General features: G+C 42.8%; 1 protein-coding gene and 1 long non-coding RNA gene across 5 annotated transcripts in view; one reads left to right on the top strand and one right to left on the bottom strand.

Moving 5' to 3' along the window:
• Positions 1-2,488: 2,488 nt before the first annotated feature.
• LOC137763624 (uncharacterized) lies at positions 2,489-18,998 on the bottom strand. Its single transcript, XR_011073823.1, has 4 exons — positions 18,796-18,998; positions 8,494-8,629; positions 4,570-4,699; positions 2,489-2,723 (listed from the first exon to the last, which is right to left on the bottom strand). It is a non-coding gene; the product is annotated as an uncharacterized lncRNA (long non-coding RNA).
• A 125-nt stretch (positions 18,999-19,123) lies between these two features.
• SLC10A7 (solute carrier family 10 member 7) overlaps positions 19,124-20,641 on the top strand; it is a 253,126-nt gene continuing 251,608 nt past the window's right edge. For all 4 annotated transcript variants that reach the window (XM_068542585.1, XM_068542583.1, XM_068542587.1 and 1 more), the window contains exon 1: positions 19,124-19,449. In XM_068542585.1, the coding sequence (XP_068398686.1) occupies positions 19,350-19,449 (100 nt within the window). In that variant the 5' untranslated portion in view covers positions 19,124-19,349. The remainder of the gene's footprint in view (positions 19,450-20,641) is intronic.

Raw genomic sequence — 20,641 nt, 5'->3', positions numbered from 1 at the left:
GGAGAAGTTAATGGTATGCTGCCCACAGGCACGTAGACCCCAGACCGGTTGGGGTTGACCCCCAGAAGGTTGATGATGTTGACTCCCACTTACCACCAACCAATCAGAAGAATGGCCACGAGCTGATCACACCTTCTTTGAACCATTACTATAAAACTTCTCACTACTCCCTCCAGGTTGGGACACACAGTTTTGGGGGCATTAGCTCGCTCTAGCCTCCTTTGCCTGGCAAAGCAATAAAGCTATTCTTTTCTACTTCACCCAAACTCTGTCGCCAAGATTTAATTTGGTGTCGGGGTACAGAGGCTGGATTCGGCTTCACCTCCCCCTGGGCAGCCGTAGGGGCACGGTGGTCCTAGTCCAGAGCCTCTGAATCTGTCTAGAACTTCTTAGGCCTTCAGTCAATATTTGCCGAATAAATGAATTCTTTTTATTTCTCCAATAACGTAAGGTTGCGAGCCTCGACTTTGTCTATTTCCTTTGTTTGTTCATTTATTAACTCAACAAATATTTATTAAGTATTTACTATATTCCAGCCCCGTTCAAGGCCTTTGGAATGTGCCAGTGAACAAAGAGACAAAGTTCCCGCTTCCTTGGAGCTTACTTTTTAGTCACTAAAATCTTAGGTTCTTTTTTTTTCCACCTAGTTTGACTAATTGCCATAAAAATAGTAACAAATGTAAACACTGTCCTGATTTCCTTCTGTAGTATTTAAAAATGTAGATATGCTACTTTGAGAATTAGAGAAATCAGAAAAAGCCTTTACATTTCTTTTTTTGTAAATATTTAATTCTATACGTAAGTTGTCTCAGATGGCTGAAGAGGTAAAACAGACTTCTTATAAGCTAATGATAGATGTGTCTAGTTAATAAAACCATTGTTCTTATATACAAGGTCATGATAAAGAAGTCAAGGAAGAATTAATTTTGAGCCCATATTTTCTATTCCTTGGTATTACCGTTAGATTTTAACACTTGAAAAATGGTTTTACCAAGCTTAAAATACTATATCCAATACATTTCCTTCTTAGAAAAAAAGAATGCTTGCAACTGCCTATGCACCAGCTCTTCTCAGGAACCAGATAACTTGATTTGTTTGTTTGTTTTTGAATCAATGCTAAGCCTGGGCAGAGACCTCAGACAACCCTGAGTTTCCTTTAAATAAAATGAGGAAATAATACCTGCTCTGTCTATGCCACTATGAGAAGTGAATGAATTCATGTGGTTTCCTTAACTGTAAACTACTGCATACAACTATATGTAAATATAATGTTTACTTGGTGCAATTTTAAGAATATAAAAATGGAGCCTCTTAACAACAGCTGATACGTATGTAGATAGTTTTAGAATGAGAAAAATTAAATTTAGTGATAATTTCCAAATATGCTCCACCTTCATGAAATAAATGCCAGACACTAAGAATAACCAATTTCAAGTTTACATTGGTCTTAGAGATGGTATAAGCATAAGAAAAACTTGAGAATTCACTTTGCTGCCAGACTGAATTTATAGTTCTTGTAGAAGGCCAAAAGGCAAGGTCAAGCTGCTGGGAAATTGTAAATCCTTTGGTATTTCCCCTTGATAATTTAACTGGGCAGATTAATATAAACACAAAAAAATAAGGTGATATTCAGTGTGAATAAAGAGAAGATTCTGATAAAAAGCACAAGATTAAAACTGATTCTAGAGAATTCCCTTGCAGTCAGTGGTTAGGACTCTGTGTTTCCACTGCAAGGGACCTGGGTTCCATCCCTGGTCGGAGAACTAAGATCCTGAAAACACACAGTGCACAGTGCGGCCAAAATAAAAAGAGAAAGAAAGAAACGGATTCTCAGCATTTATGGGATAATCCCCCACAGAGCAGGAATTCCCTGGTGGTCCAGTGGTTAGGGCTCTGAGCTTCAACTACAAGGACCACGGTTCGATCCCTGGTCAGGGAAATAAAATCCCACAAGCCACGCAGCACAACCAAAAAAAAAAAAAAAAATCTCCACAGAGGATAGCTCAGGCAGGGAGGATGGGTCCCACTGTTGGGTTTTTTTTTCCTGATTTGCTCTCCTCGAGTCTGCAGCTGCTTAGACACTGGTCCAGCACACCTGATTCCCCAAGAGCACAGTGACCTTTGATCTTCTCCATCTATTGTTGGCGAATTCTCCTTGGCTTCTTTGCACATGGTGTTCCCCGTATCAGAGGCTAGGTGTATGGGGGTTGGAGACACAATAGGAGGCAGACCTCACTTTCTGTCCCAGGGGCGTCAGCAGTACTTCATAGAGGAGGAGACACCTAAAGTGAGTCCTGAAGAGTGAGTAGAAATTGTGCAGAAGAGCAAAGCTACTGGGGGAAGAGAAGATGAACCATATCTATAAAAACAGGAAGAAATCCAGAATACAGAGTGTTGCTGAACCTAAGTTTGTGTGCCCAACACACATTGAGGTCAAACAAACCGAAACGTCAGAGTTTGGAGCAGAGAAGTTTTATTGCAAGGACCATACAAGGAGAAGGGGTGGCTCGTGCTCAAAAACCCCAAGGGGGTTTTGGGGAAGAGTTTTTATAGGCAAGATCTGGGGGAGGGGCTGGAGGGTGTGAGACCTTCCTCTGATTGGTTGGTAGTGAGGCAACAGGGCGGTGTTCCAGGAATCATCCTTCTGGTTTCCACCAGTCTGGGCCATGTGCCTGTGCTCAGCCTGAAGTTGCCATCCTCCACCTGGGTGGGGGCCTTAGTTCCTGTAGAAGAACTCAGATTGTTATGTATATTCACTAAGGAGGAACCAGGACCCTGCCCCATCACTGAGCCATTGTTTCTTGACTGCCTTTCCTCTGTTTCTGCATTCCCTCACTCCCCTAATTAGTAACTGTTTGAAGCTGCCCTTGGAACCCACAGAAAGTCTAGGAGGCTGAAAGCCTTTTTCCTTCAAACAAGAAAAGAGGCACATGGAGTGGCTTTTGTACCCAAAAGGGCCCACAGGGTCTTGCTCAGTTTGTATTTCCAAAGCATTCTAGTTAGCCTTCATAGAAACATAAACCTCTTTCTTTTGTATTTTTATTTTATTAGTCCAGAAGGGTGTTATTAATTAATTATTTAATTAAATAACATAATTCAAATAACAAGTACAAAAGACAGGCTGGTTTGGGAACAAATACAATTGATTCTTGGTAAGAGTATTTCTGCTATATTCTTGAGTGACTTCACATTAGCATATAAGGACAATCCCTAAGCAGCTCTTAACCGGAGTTTAAGAATTAGAAAGGTCTGGGGACTTCCCTGGTGGCGGAGTGGTTAAGAATCTGCCTGCCAATGCAGGGGACACGGGTTCAAGCCATGGTCTGGAAAGATCCCACATGCCGCGGAGCAACCAAGCCCGTGTGCCACAACTACTAAGCCTGCGCTCTAGAGCCTGTGAGCCACAACTACTGAGCCCGTGTGCCACAACTACTGAAGCCCATGCACCTACAGCCCATGCTCCACAACAAGAGGAGCCACCGCAATGAGAAGCCCGTGCACTGCAATGAAGAGTAGCCCCTGCTCGCCACAACTAGAGAAAGCCCGTGAGCAGCAAGGAAGACCCAATGCAGCCAAAAATAAATAATATAAATAAAAATAAATTTATATTAAAAAAAAAGAATTAGAAAGGCCTGGGTTGAATCCAGACTCTGTAGTTTACTTTCACTAACTGTGTGACCTTGAGTAAGTCATCTATTTTTTCTGAGCCATGGTTTCTTGGCAGGTAGCATGGTAATTATAACTCTGAAAATTCAGTGAATAAATGAGCTCATCTAAAAGAGCTACTGGTACAATGTAGATACTCAATACTCTTCTCCTTACTTCTCAGTAAAAGAAAGAGATAAATTTCTATTACCTTCACCCTTCCCAACTTTTTTTGTCAACACTCTGTACAGTTATCAAGACCTCTACTAAACAGTCAAATCAGACTCATTTAACCCTTGGAAATAAAAGGTTCTTAGGATATGTTTAATGGACTATCCTAATTACTTGTAAGTGATGCCGAATAAAAATGTTGGTCTCTGATCTAGAGACAGGTGAGTATTTCAAATAACAGGACCAACATTTTAAGACAGGAAGGGGGCAGGGCACAACCTTTAAAAGAATGACACAGCTGTTGAGGACACAATATAAACTGGTTAGAACCAACTAGGTCCAAGATGGTGGATGAGTCGACTTCCACTAGACCTTGAGCTTCCTTATGTGCTCCTTGTAATACATTAGCCTCTAAATGACACACCCACCAGCACCATGACAGTTCCAAGGCCCACCATAAAAGGCCAAAAAGAGGGCGGTGGCCCAATTCCTGGAAATCTCCACCCCTTCCCCCAAATTGTTGGAAAAATCATCCCACTCATTAGCCTATGAAATCACCCACCCCTATAAAAACTGACAATCCTGTATCCTGGGGCCTCTCGCCTCTGTCTATGGAGTGTGTATGGCCCACACTCTGTCTATGGAGTGTGTATTTCCCTGAATAAACCTTCTTTCACTTTACTATGGCTCACTCTTGAATTCTTTCCTGCACAAAGCCAAGAACCCACACTTGGCAGCCATCCAGGGACTTGCCTGAGACCTGGGACGTGGTCATCCTCTTGCACCCCACTTTCTTTCCTGCAGCAGTTTCACAGGTTCAAGGTCCAGTTGGCTCCATGTCTCCCTGCCACTCTTTTTCTATACTGATAACAATAACTGGTAACTGGAGAACCAGAGAAACAAGAAGTCAAAAAGAAAGTGTCTTCAACACAACGGGCACATTTTGTAGTGAGACCCCTTTCTTCTGCCCTTAAGAACACTTAAGAAAGTGTTATTTTCTTGGGTTGATAGAATCATGCCCCAAGCCTTTTGCTGGAGGCTGAATATTCATATACAACCCCAACAGGCCTACTCTTGGGTCCACTGTGAGCTCTGTGCTGCTCTCTAGAAAGTCTTTGTGTGCTTTCATTTGAACACTAAGCCTGGTGATGATGGGAAGGATGATATGGGCTACTTTCCCTCACAGAGGTGTCATAAAGATAAATGAAATGATATTCATACAGCACTTTAGGATGTTCTTATAAAATGCACCTTTGTAAATATGACTTATTCTAAAAGACCAGTGACTGCAACTTCTATTTAAAATAAAAATTGCTGACAACAATTTCAGCCTTGGAAAGTAAACCCATCAGCTTGAAATTGAAGTGCACTTTGCCAAGTAGCAGCAGGCTGATGGCCTATCTGGGTCCTTACTGCGAATAAGGCTAAATGTTCACGTGGATCGCTGTGTACAGTTCATCCTGCTCTGCTATTTGGAAGCATCGAAAGGCAGTGGCCTGGTCCCGTGTTCTTTGTGATCCATGAACATCTGGAAGCATGGCTTGGTCTTAGAACCTCCAAGGATGTCTATCTCAAGAAAACTAGGATTAGAGACATCTTGAGGATACTGAACTGCAGCAGGATCCAAGCTACAGGGGTACACTAAAGCTATCCCATCGGGGACCCTCTGAAACTAGATCAAAGTGACTCTCTGGAAAACCTTCAACCTGGAGACAGGAGCAAAATTCTCATCCCTCAGGTGGCCATGGTCTGAGAATGAGGCCACGTCCTGGAACATATTTAGAGATCTTTGTATGCAAACACTGTACGTCACCCACTTATAGCATTCTGGGGGATGTTCTAACACTGTCACAGGGCATTGATGTGTTTTATACTCTATCAAGCAAAGGGTGTCCTAGGACTAGCAGAGATCACACGGCTAGCATACTGTGTGCAGAGGGCAATAACCTGGCAGCAGTGAAGCACATGTAAGTTGACAGAGGACCAAGTCAGCAAATGCAATAAGAAGAACTAGGAAGAGAACCAGTCTTGAAGAGTGCAGTCTTGGGAGAGACCCCAGGCAACTATGCAAGTGGGACCTGGCTCTAAAGTAGCAGAGAATAAAGTTTCACAGACTCAGCTATAGAAACACAGGAAGTTCAGTAAGAGGCAGAGGAGAATGATATCAACTACTGAAACAAAACAGCTTCTCCACCATGACAGCCATGGCAGTTGCACCTGTACTTGCTTGCTTATAGCCTCATTCTTTCTCTCCACTGTGGGTCTCTGTAGGCCCTGTTGCCTTCCTGATCTAAACCTGTAATGAGATATCCATTTAAAAATGCACAGAAGAGGGAATTCCCTGGTGGTCCAGTGGTTAGGACTCAGCGATTTCACTTCTGGGGACAGGGTTTGACGCCTGGTTGGGGAACTAGGATCTCAAAGGCTGTGTGACACGGCAAAAAAAAAAAAAAAAGAAAAGAAAAGAAACAAAAAAGCACAGAAGAAAATCGCAACCTAAAATTAACTAGTGATTTCACTACTGGTTGCTGACACACATACAGTACACCAAATAATATCTTAAACATAATGTATTTGGTTTTAGAATTTTGAATTTCAATTTGGAGATTTTGACATTCTTTTTGTATCTGATCTTAGGTAACTTCAGGGAAGGTATTAACATTTTGATGCTTCTTTGTCTGTGTTTTCAAAATGAGGGAAATCGTATGATATTTTCCCTGTGCAAAAGGCATTAGAAAGGCATTATATGTCTTGCTATCATTCTATGTTTATCATTAAAAAGTCTGAGACTTTCCTCTTATTCTGTTTTTAAGTCCATTCCACAAATATTCATGTCTAGGATCACCGCTGACTTTTCTCCTTTTTAAGAACGGGAAGAAAGAGGGACTTCCCTGGTGGTCCAGTGGGTAGGACTCTGTGTTCCCAATGCAGGGGGCCTGGGTTCAATCCCTGGTTGGGGAACTAGATCCTGCACGCATGCTGCAACTAAAGATCTTGCACACTGAAACTAAGACCAGGCGCAGCCAAAATAAATAAATAAATAATAAAATAAATAAATAAATATTAAAACAAAATAGAATGGGAAGAAAGACAAAACACAAGGGGATAAGAATGAACATTTATTGACCATTAACTCTACTGCTAGGTAATTTATCTATATCTAACTGTCATGACAACCTTGTGAAGTAAGTATTATTAACCATAACAAGTTTCACTGGGGAATAAGAGGGTCACGTGCCTCTCAATTGAGATAGCATGAGATTTTTATACAATTTTTAAAAGTAACAACAAAATCGTGTCTTCCCTATGATTTTTGAGAACTCACATATGCCAGATAGCAACCTCGCTCCTTGATGACTCTGTTCTGCCAATGAAGAAACAGACCTATAACTGTGGTCAGGTAATTTACTCAAATGGTGGATGTGGAGTTTGAAGGCTCCAGGTTTTCACTCTCTCGCATTCTTGTGTTTTAAAGTAAGGCATTTCAAATGGGTGATTCATCTGTGTAATCACCACTTAGCCTTCAAAATAAATCTTCAGGTAGATGACTAAAATGATCATGAGAAAGTCATAAAGCATGAAAATGGAATCATTTAGAACATGTTTACTCTTTCCTTCTTTATTGCTTTTAGAGTGTTTGGTTTTAGGACATTCAACAAGTGGGAATAATACCATGAGAAGTGATAGACTCCAGCTGTTTGCAACGTGGTACCAAGTGAGGAGGCATATGATTTCAAGGAAAAGGGGGTGCGGAGAAACAGACTATTTACAAAGTACTTTTTTATTGCTTTTCCCCATGTTCTTCTAGAAAGCAATACAAAAAAAGATTTACAATATCTTGCTTGTGGTTAGTTATTTCTTAAAGCCCCAAGGTTTATACTTTGCTTTCTTGGGCTAGGTAGTCAGTGGGGTTAGGCATGCTTCCTATAACATATATCTCAAGTATAGGGACCCAAAATATTTGTCAGATATTCCCAGCTCTTCATGAAGTCAACCCAATAAAGACATGACACATAACCAGAGGAAATGAAGATCTTATTCTTTGAGAAAATCCCAGTCTTCTTACAAGTCAATCGAGCAGAGAGCCAGAAAGAGCTTTTTAAGAAGATATTTCAGTTTAAAACACAGCAGATGACAAATTCAGTCCTAGAGCCCTCCGGGGATTTGACTGCCACATGCTGATATATCACAGAAACATTTATTTTGTAAGTAATGTTAATGATATTCTCAGAGCTCTGTGTTTACTGTTTAACACTGCTATTATTTATTGATGACTAATGGCCAATAAACAGAGCCTCTTGCCTTACTCTGGCTTCCAGTCAGTATTTGTGGAGTAGGTCCATCAGTCTCCTTTGGAAAGCCACTGAGACAATGCAGCTGGCACCCAGCTGAAGAGGAGACACAAAAAATATTACCTGCCACTCAAGGTAAGACAAAGAAGAGAACTTGTAAGGAAGATGTGCTATTGCCACCGCAAAGAAGCATTTAAGTATTATTACGACCTAATTAATATTCCTATATATCTAGTAGCATGGTTTACCTTTTTATTCTCATTTCTATCTCTAAAACACTCCATACTCTCTAACACTGTTCCATAAAGGACCATGGGAATACAGTGACTGAGATCCCTTTAAGAAAAATAAAAGCTCAGGCATTTAAGAATGTGGAAATACGTACTTGCCTGGTGGTCCAGTGGGTAAGACTCCGAGCTCTCAGTGCAGCGGCCCCGGGTTCAATCCCTGGTTGGGGAACTAGATCCTGCATGCATGCCGCGACGAAGATCCTGCGTGTTGCAACTAAGACCCGGCACAGACTAAATAAATAAATAAACAATAAATATTTTTTTTTAAAAAAAAGAATGTGGAAATAAAGAAATGATAAGAAATTTTAATTACTGGAAGTAGATGGTAAAAGGAAGATGGCACACAGTTCAGGGAAATACATCAAAAAGTTACAGTAATTAAAATACTCAAAATTGTTTTATTAATTTGTTTACCACATGAGGAAAGAGGAAAAATATTAGTGGAGTTTTCCCCTTCTCCGTTCTTAACCTGAAGATATATTTGGGTTATCAAAGTCCTGTTACATTTCATTCATTTTGCAGCTAGCACAGGTACATTAGGAATTGAACTTTATCTTTCAAAGGAACTTCTAAAGGCTTATCTTCCAATTGTTCAAGACAACTCTAAATCTCCAAAGGTTTTGTACTTTCTTTCCCCAAACTGAATTCTGTGTCTAATAATTTTCACCACTAAAATAGCTTTCTGGGAGGGTATATGTCCTACTGTAGTGTATATGGGAGAAAGCACAGAGTGACTGAGGGCTCCGATTGCTTGTCCCAGCTCTGTCACCATGCTGTGATTTTCAGCAGGTGTACAGTTGGTTCTTGTTGGTATAATCAGCATGTTGGACTAGAATTATTTTTACTTTTAAAATTTAGTTTTAGGGCTTTCCTGGTGGCGCAGTGGTTGAGAATCTGCCTGCCAATGCAGGGGACACGGGTTCGAGCCCTGGTCTGGGAAGATCCCACATGCCGCGGAGCAACTGGGCCCGTGAGCCACGACTACTGAGCCTGCGTGTCTGGAGCCTGTGCTCCGCAACAAGAGAGGCCGCGACAGTGAGAGGCCCGCGCACCGCGATGAAGAGAGGCCCCCGCTCGCCGCAACTAGAGAAAGCCCTCGCACAGCAACGAAAACCCAACACAGCCAAAAATTAAAAAAAAAAAAAATTGTTTTAGTTTTGAAGCCGAATCTGGCTTCTGTACCCCGACACCAAATTAAATCTCAGAGACAGAGTTTTGGGTGAAGCAGAAAAGAATAGATTTGTTGCTTTGCCATGGGGGCCAGAGCGGGCTAATGCCCTTAAAACTGTGTGTCCCAACCTGGAGGGGGTAGTGAGGAGTTTTATAGTAATGGTTCAAAGAGGGCATGATCAGCTAGTGGACAATTTCTGATTGGTTGGTGGTAAGTGGGAGTCAGTATCATCAACCTTCTGGATCCAACTGGTCTGGGGTCTGTGTGCTTGTGGCCAGTATTCCTTCATTAACCGTTAACCTCTCCCACCTGGTGGGCGTTTCAGCATCTGCAAAACAGCTCAAAGATAGTGTTATGTGTATCCTTGAGGGGGAACCAGGACCCTGCCCAAAGGCTGCACTATTGTTTCTTTGAACTGTTCCTCCCTTGTCTCCCGCATCTCCTCCCTTCCCTGATTAGTAACTGTTTGAACCTGCTCATTGGAATGCAGGGAAGGTCACGGAGGCTGAATGAATCCTATTGCCTATAATCAAGAAATGGGGGACACAGAAAGGCTTTTGTGCCCAGGAGCCCCACAGGGTCCTGCTTGGTATCAGTTTTATCTTCAGTTTTAAATTTCTAAAATCCCAGGAAAATGGTGACATATCCAAATAGGGTTGATCTTTTTTGGGTAAGCACTCCTGTGTTAGGGGAACCACTGACCGAAACCACCCAGCCTGGCCAGGCTGATAGTAACCACTTGCATGTAATATCTTACAACAGGAGCTCCTGGTAAGGAACGCGGAACTAACAAGCTACCACCAACCAGAAGAATTCGGGAAAGGTCAAAAGGAGAGAGGAGACTTCAGTCCATATCTCCTACCAACCTCCCAGAATCCTTCTTGCTGGAATCCATCTTGGCTAAGAGATGCACGTGCCACTGGGAAAGACCCTGAGTCAGAGTGATTGGCCAGAGACAACCTGGAAACTAACCTCATTACCATTAAACCTGAGACCGAAAACCACGTGGCAGAGCAGTCCTTCTGGGTTCCCTTACTCTGCTGCTCTCCACCCAGGCACCCCGTCCCAACAAAGTCTCTTGCTTTGTCAGCACATGTGTCTCCTCGGACAATTCATTTCCAAGTGTTAGACAAGAGCTCACTCTCGGGCCCTGGAAGGGGTCCTCTTCCTGCAACACATGGAAGAAACATGTGAATAACTTTCAACCAGAAATGAATGACTTGACCAGGAAAGTCTATTTGCCTTATCGGAATTATTTCTGCCTACCTTAACATACCTCCTTGCACTGCTTTTCTTCTATGCTATTTTCAATGGTCCTATCTTTAACTTTACTCCTTTCCCTCAGCCATATATTGTCAGCTGAATCCTTTTTCTGTTTCTTTCCTTGATCATTTGTTGGTTTCATTTCCTCTGCATTTTTTTCTACATTCCAGAAAGGAACAAAAATTATGTCATGACATCGTCTGGCTACCCAAGGACATAAATTTCTAGATGCAAGCACTAAGTTGTATAGATACCATCTTTGGCTTCAGGTCTTTATATTGTCGGGAAGTGTTGCGGGCAAATTTGACAGTGAGACTTGACAATAAATTTCTACTCATGCCCTAGCAAAGCATGTCAGCTGCACCCAGAAGTAGACAGAGGTGGGGAGTTATCTTAGCATAGGAGGGACTTAAAAGTCAAAGAGGAATCTTAAGAACCTTAAGTTTTTCTTATCTAAGGCAGTGCTGTCTGGGGAGGGAGAGGGCAGCAAATATTTTTTACAGAGACAAATGTCTGGAACAGGCCAGATAATAAATATTTTTGGCTTTGCTGGGTAAGGAGATCATTGTGCAACTACTCAACTCTACTTTGTAGGAAAAACGGCCATAGATAATACCAAACAAACAGGCAGAGCTGTGGCCATGTTTCAATAAACTTTATTTATAGCCTCAGGATTTGTTTTATTTACAAAAAACAAACAAAACAAAACACAAGGGGTGGGCTTTAGTTTGCTCACTGCTGGTATAAGAGAAATACTAGGCTAGTAATTTGGAGATGTGAATTTAAGAGCTCCACTTTGATCAACTGAACAAATTAGGACATGCCATTGGTCCAGTTATTCAATCCTTTGTTTCTAGGGAAACACAATTGCCACAGCCCTTCCAGTCGAAGAATAAAGTGACACTTTCCTCGGAGAATGGTAGTGGCACCTGTTTTCCTCCTCACTGTTCAAGAGTTTCAATACCAGTACCCAGGCCACTTAAGAGATCATGAGCCAGCCTCACAAATGATGCTAGGAGATGCAGTGTATTCAAAAATAATATTTATAGATGCCTGGCCAGTGTGGCTTTAAAGTGTCTTCAGATACAGCTTCTGGCCCCTAGGTCAAACTTTTTCTTCCTCCAAATAGTATGCACAAATCGGATCCACCAAGACAGGTAGGCCAATCACAACAGCAAACTCCAGTCTTAAGTTTCCTACTTAATAATCTATTGCTTTTCTGCAAAGCTGCCAAGGAAGGAAGGTGTATGAGGCACCATCAGTCACATCAGCCAGGCAGCAGGAGAGCCTTCAAGGTGCAACAAAGCCTGAGTTTTGAAGATGCATGAAGGTCATTGGGATAAATGTTTTCCAAGGACTTGTCATAGAGGACAGCTGTGAAAAAACCACTAGGACCACAGCTGCATGTAAGGAGCACATAGGTAGCTACAGATGAATGTCCAGGTTCTTAGCTGTGGTGTTCAGAAATTCTTCGTTATCTCAAGTGTGGCATGCAATGTTTTAGAAGGAAAAATGAGGAACTGGATCAGAACAGATGAACAGAAGCAAGTGATGAAAATCAATATTTTATCTGACATTGATAACCTCACAGTAAATTATGTAGAAAAATAAAACCTAAACAAACCAAAAAAATTAATTTATCACTGATGATTCAGTTTCTACTATGTGTAAATTCAAAAGATTGTATGAGTTGAAAGCAGGCAATTAGGCATTAGGGTTAGCAATTCACTTTTTTGATCACTCATTAGGTCAAGAGATCACTGCTTACTTTTCAAGTTTTCAAAAATGTATGGCATATTAATTAAAATTAGGCTTGGCTATAAGCAACAGAAAACTCACAATAATAGTAATGACCACAATAGAAGTTTGTTTCTCACTTACACACATACAATCTGGTCTAGAGCTACTATGGTAGCTCCAGGATGCACCCGCTGTCTTGCTACTCTGCCAGTCTTGGTGGAAGCTGGCTGCTGGGATTTTAGCCTTTACATCTGCATCATAGCCAGCAAGAAGAAGGGTATAAAGTGAACATTGCCTTCCTATAAGAATCATCCTAGAAATCAGGTACTTCCAATCACATTCTATTCCTGGAATTTAGTCTCATGCCCATTTACTAGCTGCAAAGGAAGTTGTAATCTTTATTTGGTGGCCATGTGCCCAGCTAGAATCAGGAGTTTTGCCACTAAGAATGGGTCCTAGCACCCATTCTAATTACGTACACAGCCTTTATATTAATTAATCAAGTCTATGAAACGTGCAGCTTTGGGGAGCTCCACGAAACTAGTGTAATACACACAGGTCTCCACATCACAGAGACTTAAGGCTCTCTGAATTTCTTTTAGATCTTTGCTCTTTCTTTTTTTTTAAATAAATAAATTTATTTATTTATTTCTTGGCTGTGTTGGGTCTTCATGGCTGCGTGCGGGCTTTCTCTAGCTGAGGCCAGCGGGGGCTATTCTTCGATGCAGTGCACGGGCTTCTCATTGCGGTGGCTTCTCTTTGTTGCGGAGCATGGGCTCGAGGCACGTCGGTTCAGTAGTTGTGGCACATGAGCTCAGTAGTTGTGGCTCATGGGCCCTAGAGCGTAGGCTCAATAGTTGTGGCACATAGGCTTAGTTGCTCCGCGGCATGTGGGATCTTCCCGGACCAGGGCTCAAACCCATGTCCCCTGCACTGGCAGGCGGATTCTTAACCACTGTGCCACCAGGGAAGTCTCAGCTTTATTTCTTTTACTCTTTCTATCCTTCATCATTTATTAATGACCCAGATTGTGTGATGAAGAGTTGTCAACATTATCATTTTTCTATATTTACAGGTATAATAACTGCAGTGAAGTGGATTTGTCATCTAATAGCCTTAAATGATCCCTCTCTTTTGGGCTGCATTTCCCTCCATTATTTACTGGGCCTCCCCATAGGTTATCATCCATGGCTGTTGACTCTCCTCTCTGTCCTTAATTTCCTGAGACAGATTTCCACTTAAGAGACTGAGAAACTATTAGAGAGTTTCCACAAGCCACAGGAGCAGAAGGTCTTCTGCAAAGAGACACTTCACCCACTATGGGTTAAAGAAAGTAGCATTACATCTCCACCTGACAAACCCAGTCCCTATCAATGTGAAGAGGGCAGAAACACATTTAAATTGAGGGAATCTACATGCATAACTCTCATTAACACAAGTACAATAGGAGCTAAGTGCCTAAATTCCTGTGCAGGAAAAACCGAAGTGGTTATACTTCTAGTCTAATGTAAAGCATGGCCTCCTATATTTGAGTTGGTTTTCATAACTGTTTAATATTAGTCTGTGAATTGTTCCAGGGAGAGCCAATAGCAAAGAAGAAAATAATACTCTACCTCCATAAAGCATTTTAGCAACGCTCAGAGAAGCGGACTACCAGATATTTATTTTGGAAATTAGCTAGGTAGCTACGATATATTTTCAAATTATGCATGTATTGGTAGTTTTCTGCTGTAATTGGCGAGGCCACTATTTATCTCTATCTTTGCTATATTTAGAATACTGTACAGGAAAATAAGTCAGCATTTCCTTTCATGGTAACATTTTGGAGCCAACAATATTCACTAGTGTAAAAGTATTCTCTGATCAAAACAGTTGCATTTGTTATATACATTTGTGGGAAGATTACATGACATGTTGAAGATTATGTCCTTATGGATTTTTCATTTAATTTGTAATTACTTCCAATCATTAAAAAGAATACAAATGACTTAACTTCTCAAAAGAAAAATATAAAATATCACCACACCCTATATAATTTTCACAAATTATTCATCAGTGATAAATTACATGGGTTGATTATTGAACCGGACACTACCATCTAAATTGTTTCTGCGCATTGCCAGGTGCCTTTTTATTAAACTTTTATTCTGTGGGATATATGAAGCCATTGAAGATCTTTGAGTCGAGTGGGGCCATATTTCTGGAAAGAGGGTGAGATTTCTAGTTGGTGGTAGTTGACTTATAGTCCTTTATTTAAACTTTTTTCTGTTTGGGTAATCTTATCCAATCGCATGGCTTTAAAGACCACTCACGCCTATGACTCCTACATTTTTCTCTCTAGCTTTGATCTCCCTCTGTGAACTGTTTGGTCAACTGCCTGATCTCCCTCCACCTGAATTTCTTTCCTTTTCTTTTCTTGCCGTGCCACGTGGCTTATAGAATTTTAGTTCCCGACCAGGGATCGAGCCCAGGGCCCCAGCAGTGAGAGGGCTGAGTCCTAACTACTGGACTGCCAGGGAATTCCCTCCACCTGAAATTCTAACAGGCCCCTCAAAGCTATCTCAAAATAAATCTTGATTTTCCTCACTAAATCTGCTCTGCCCTATCTCTTTCATCTTTGTAAATGGATACCAATGTTCACCCAAATAAATAGTGGATTTAGCTAAACCTTAGGTTTAGCTAAATAAATAATAAATCCCTGATTCCTTTCCCTAACTCATCTAAATCCAGTCCAACAGCAAATGCTGTCTCTGCCTCTGTGACATAACTGGAAATGATTGTCTTTTCTCCTCCCCATTACCACTGCCCCTCCAGCACAGGCCAGCAGGATCTCTTCTTTTAACTACTCCAAAAGCCTCCTATCTCCTTTTCCATCTTCTTTAAAATTCCTCCTCCACACAACAGCCAGAGTGACCTAAGAACGATTTTTCCTTGCTTAAAAATTTCCTATAGCTTCCCACCACACTTAAGTAAAATCTAAATTTTATTACCTGGTCTACAAATACCTACATGATCTGAAGGCTCTGGCCCTGCTTCCTCTGGCTCCCCAGCACACTGTATCCCAGTCCTTTGGCCTTCCTTCCTTTAACATGCGGTAGTCGGTAGAATAATGGCCCCTAAAGATGACCACATGCTAATCCTCAGAACCTGTGACTATGTTATTGTGATTAAGGATTAAACTAAATAGGAACACCACCTTGGATTATCTGGGTATGCACATTGGAATCAGAAGGGTCTCTGTAAGTGAAGGAGGGAGGCGGTGCCAGAATGATTCTTCATGAGAAAGACTGGATGGGCAGTTGTCGACTTTGAAGATGAAGGGAGCCCCTAGAAGCAGGAAGAGGAAAGATTCTCCTCTAGAAACCCAGAAAGGAATGCAGACTTGTGGACACATTGATTTTTAGCCCAGTGAGAACCATTTTGAACTTCTGAGCCCCTGAACTGTAAGATAATAAACTTATGTTGTTTTAAGCCACTGAGTTAATTTGTTACAGCAGCAATAGGAAACTTAATACACATGTCAAGATCATTTCCACCTTAGGGCATTTACAAAGGTTGTTCACCAGTTCTCCCTCTGCCTGAGGCGCTTATCTCTCAGATATCAGCATCATGAATGTTCCCCCATCATTTGGGTCTCTGCTTAAATTGCATCCTTCAGAAAGGCCTTCCCTGACCACTCAAAGTAGCCTCCTTGTTACTTTCTCAAGCGACCTGTTTTATTTGCATTGTGGCAGTTATCACTACTTGTTAATTTTCTTTTTTATGTCATTATTGGAACACACAAGGAAAGCTGAAACCTTGTCTCTCACTCTTCCTTGTAACCCCAGTATTTACGGAATAACGCCTAGCACAAAGTAGGAGCTCAATAAGTATTTGTGGAATAAATGAATAACTGAGCATTTTTTCCATGCAAAGCAACGTACATACAATGTACACCTCACTGAATCTTTTCAATAGCCTGATGGGACAGGTTCAATCACAAGGTGTACTCCTATTCTTAGCACATAGTAAACATTCATAAATATTATAAGTGAACTATATTCAGAGATTGAGTAACCAATGTGACAAAGTATAAAAGTAAATATTTGCTACATTACTGCCTATGATTTCCATAATCTATTGTTGAAGAATCCCAGAGCTACAGCAACTCTGTACTCATGAACTCAAACATCCATTCTACCCCCTCTGGACATCTCTATTTGTATGCTCCAATGGCCTTGAACACAAGATATAAACTGAATTTATAATCTCCTCCTCAAATCTACTATATAAAGTTTCCCTGGCTGAGTGACTGGCACCAGCATCTGTCTGACAGACATACTCTGGGAGTCATTTTAGACTGTTTCGCCACTCCCCTATAGGCAACTGGTCATTTATTTTTGATTCTTCCTGCTTAACAGTTCTTATACTAATTACGTTTTCCGGCTCCACTGACTTAGTCACTTCTGAACTATTTGTTCAGAGACTGCCTCTAAAGTAATCTCTCCAGCAAAACTGGACAGGACTTCACTAGCTAGTTTTAATTCCTTTAGTGGCTTCCTACAGTGTTTAATAAAATCTAAATCCTTTACCACAGCTTCCAGTTGCCCCACTTCTGCAACTTTCCAGCTTCTGGTGGTTGGTTGCAAAGTGGAACCCTTGGCATTCCTTGGCTTGTAGACACATCACTCCAATCTCTGCTTCCATCTTCACATGATCTCTTCTTCATGTCTCTTTTGTGTGTCTTCACGTGACCTTCTTATAAGAACATGAGTCATTGGATTTAACACGGTATGAGCTCATCTTAACCAATTACATGGGCAAGACTCCATTTCCAAATAAGGTCACCTTCTGAGGTTCTGGATTGACATGAACATTTGGGGGACACCATTCAACAAAGTACAGTTACCTAATTTGGTAAAAGGATATTTGCAGATATAGTTAAGGATCTTAAAATGAGATCATTCTGGATTATCGGGTTGGGTCCTAAATCTGATGACAAATGTTTTTATAGGAGACACACAGAAGAGCAGGGGGCAATGTGAAGACAGATGCAAGGTCTGGAGTGACGTGGCCATAAGCCAAGGAAGCCAAGTTATGCCAGCAACCACAAGCTGTAAGAGACAAGGAAGGATTCTCTCCTTAGAGCCTCCAGGGTTACTGTGGCCTTGCCAACACCTTGATTTTGGACTTCTGGCTTCCAGAACTATGAGAGACTAAATTTCCATTATTTTAAAGGTCTCCGGTTTTAGGTATCTGTTACACTATCTGCAGGAAACTAATACAGAATTCACAGTGCACTGTATTCTTTCCCTTTAAGTAACCACCAAAACAAAAGTCATTTCCATGAGTTTGATTCTGCTGTAAATAGATCTGAGTTCTTAGTAAACTGTAACACAGCATTTGCCTGATTTACTTGGGTGCATAATGTAAAGAGTTGATGTTCCTGCAGGGTCTGTGGGTAGGAAGTCCATTCATGAAACTATCAATGTCACTGGTTGGCTGAAAACACTTCAAGGGAGAAATGGGGACGGATAGGATCTAGCACGTGGGGCATGGAAGGCAGGAGCCCTACCTCTACCTGGTCCCTCACCACTTTTGCCTTGGGTATCCTGACCTCCTTCCCACAGTTGCCCTGCTGCTTGGGTGGGGCAAGTTCTGGGGGTCAAGAGAAAGCGTGCACGCTTCAGACTCGCCAGCTCAGACTCCTACCTCGCCACCCCCCCTCCCCGTCAGCTTCGCTGGGAGGTAGGGAGGGAGCTCAAGCACTCACCCACCATCCCCAAAGGAAGATGTGGTCCCCGCTTCCCGGTAGGGGGCTGAACCTCTGCAGTCCCCACTCCGGGGCTGGTGATGGCGAAGGGGGTCGGGGCCCGGCGCCCACCCGCGGATGACCGACCTGGGGGTAGGTACCGCCCACCCTCCCGGGCTGCAACGCTGCTACGTATGTGGGCGTCGGCTCGGTGTCTAATTCTCAACCCATTTCCGGGGCTAAAGCTACCCGCACTGGGGTGCCGCTTTCCCGCGCCGGGGTATGAGCATGGCTAACTCCAGAGGCTCGGGCCGGGACTAGGAGACCGAGAGCGTCCTCCCCTTCCCCCCCCCACCCCCGCGTACACGTCAACGCCGGCGTCGAGGAAGCGTCGTAATGCCTCGAAGAAGCTCGCCACCAAAAAAAACCTGAACCTCGCCGCCGCAGCTGCCTACCGAGAAATCCCTGCCCCAAGCGCGCGCTAGCCCTTACCGCAGGCTCAAGGCGAAGCCAAAAAGAGTCTCTCCATGGATGTATTCCAGGGGCGCGGGGGGCTGTGTCTAAAGGTTTGTTGGAGCCGGACCCTTGATAGAGCTAGGAGGCTGTGGTGCCTCACGCCACTCCCCGCCCCTGTCATTCCTAAGGTTCCACAGGTCTTGACGGTGGCGAGTCTGTCAGTCCTACTCGGCGGCCAGCTTCCCTTCCTCGATCGCTTGCGCCGGCCGGCCTGGCCCAAACGTCCGCTTCAGAGGGTTGGGAGGCGCAGCCGGAGCCGCGGTGGCTTGTGCGCGTCTATTAGTAGGCGCACGGTAGTGATGGCGGCGCTCAGTGAGACTTTCCTGTCACTGGGTACTACTACTCCCAGCCCTCCTCAAAGCAGCCGGAGCAATCCCCCGGTCTTTAATTTACGAGTAGCAATTTGACTTGCTCTGCTGCATGTCAGGTGGGACCGTGGAAAGTGTGGAGACGCCCCGGGGATTAAGCGATAGCAGCTTAAAAAGAAAAAAAGCCAAACAAATAAACAAAACCCACCCGCCCTAACAAACATGAGGCTACTGGAGAGAATGAGGAAAGAATGGTTCATGATTGGAATAGTATTGGCGATCGCCGGAGCAAAGCTGGAGCCGTCCATAGGGGTGAATGGGGGTAAGTGCTGCACCTCTGCATGCTCCACCGCGATTCCCACTTCAGAACTAATTTGCAAGTCTTGGGAAGGAGGGGAGACCGGAATCGGGGAGTGTCTGCCTCTCTTAGGGGCACTGACCAGTCCAAGGTGTCTTTTGGCCCTCTTGCTGATTTTTTAATTTGCCAGCCCCAGAGAGGATTTATAATTAGGAACGGGGCAAGGGAATTTGAACGCAGGTTGCCTTTTCCGCGAACAATCAATGAGTATCCTTAGTGTCAAGGAGTGAGGTTACCGAGAATGAAACTTATTTGCCTTCAAAGTAGCATCCTATCCCAAGGGACGGTAGGTTGCCAGGAGTTCCTTATCTATCTTGGAGTGGACACCATTACCTTGTCTGTTTCCGACACTCCCCTCCCCCATGTTAAAAAAAAAAAAAAAAAAAAAGGAGTGGAGGAAGAAAAAGGGACACCCATGCCTCTTCCAACTCAGATTTGTTGGCCCACATGTTGGAGGGTGATGATTTGCTGCAGTTGCTGCCGTTCCACAAACTCTCAAACCGACTGACACGTTGCACTCAACTGCTTCCGTGTGCTGCCGGGACTCAATTGCTACCTTTAGCAGTCTCACAGATCCAGGCTGTGTTAGACCATGTGTAGTGTGTATTTTGGCAAGGAAATGTAGGCGGGCTAAAAATCACACCCAGATCTCTGAATTGTGGGATCCTTGTCTTGTGTGGATGGGCACTGGTGGAAACGACTGGAAATATCGTTAGCCTTTCATGCCCCCCGACCCCCTCCTCCCACCCTTAGACAATCATGTCCCATAAACATTAATTGAATTTCTTCAGTTCATTGTCTGTTTGACTTTGTTTAGCAGTTTTCACGCTTATTGACAGGTTTTACACATGCAAGGACAGATATGAACCGAAGTGAGCACACACAATCTTTATGCTAGGAAGCTGTCAGGAGGATATTTGAAGTTATTTGAACCTTTTTGTTCAAACATGATGGAAGTGAATGAAATGATCTCTCAGGAGAAGAGTGGTTCCTTCTACCCTCTACCCTCAATACCTCCATTTAGAGGTAGCTTCAGAGAACATTTAAAAGGAATTTTTTGGACAAAGGTAGTGGGGATTCAAACTTTTTGGTTTATTTTATGTTCTTTTCTTCTATGTTCAACTTAGTACAAAATGTGGAGGGTGGGTAACTGTGA

The sequence above is a fragment of the Eschrichtius robustus genome, chromosome 4 (assembly GCF_028021215.1).
Source record: "Eschrichtius robustus isolate mEscRob2 chromosome 4, mEscRob2.pri, whole genome shotgun sequence".
Lineage (NCBI taxonomy): Eukaryota > Metazoa > Chordata > Mammalia > Artiodactyla > Eschrichtiidae > Eschrichtius > Eschrichtius robustus.
Note: the sequence above shows the minus strand (reverse complement) of the source record. Positions and strands in the feature narration are given on the sequence as shown.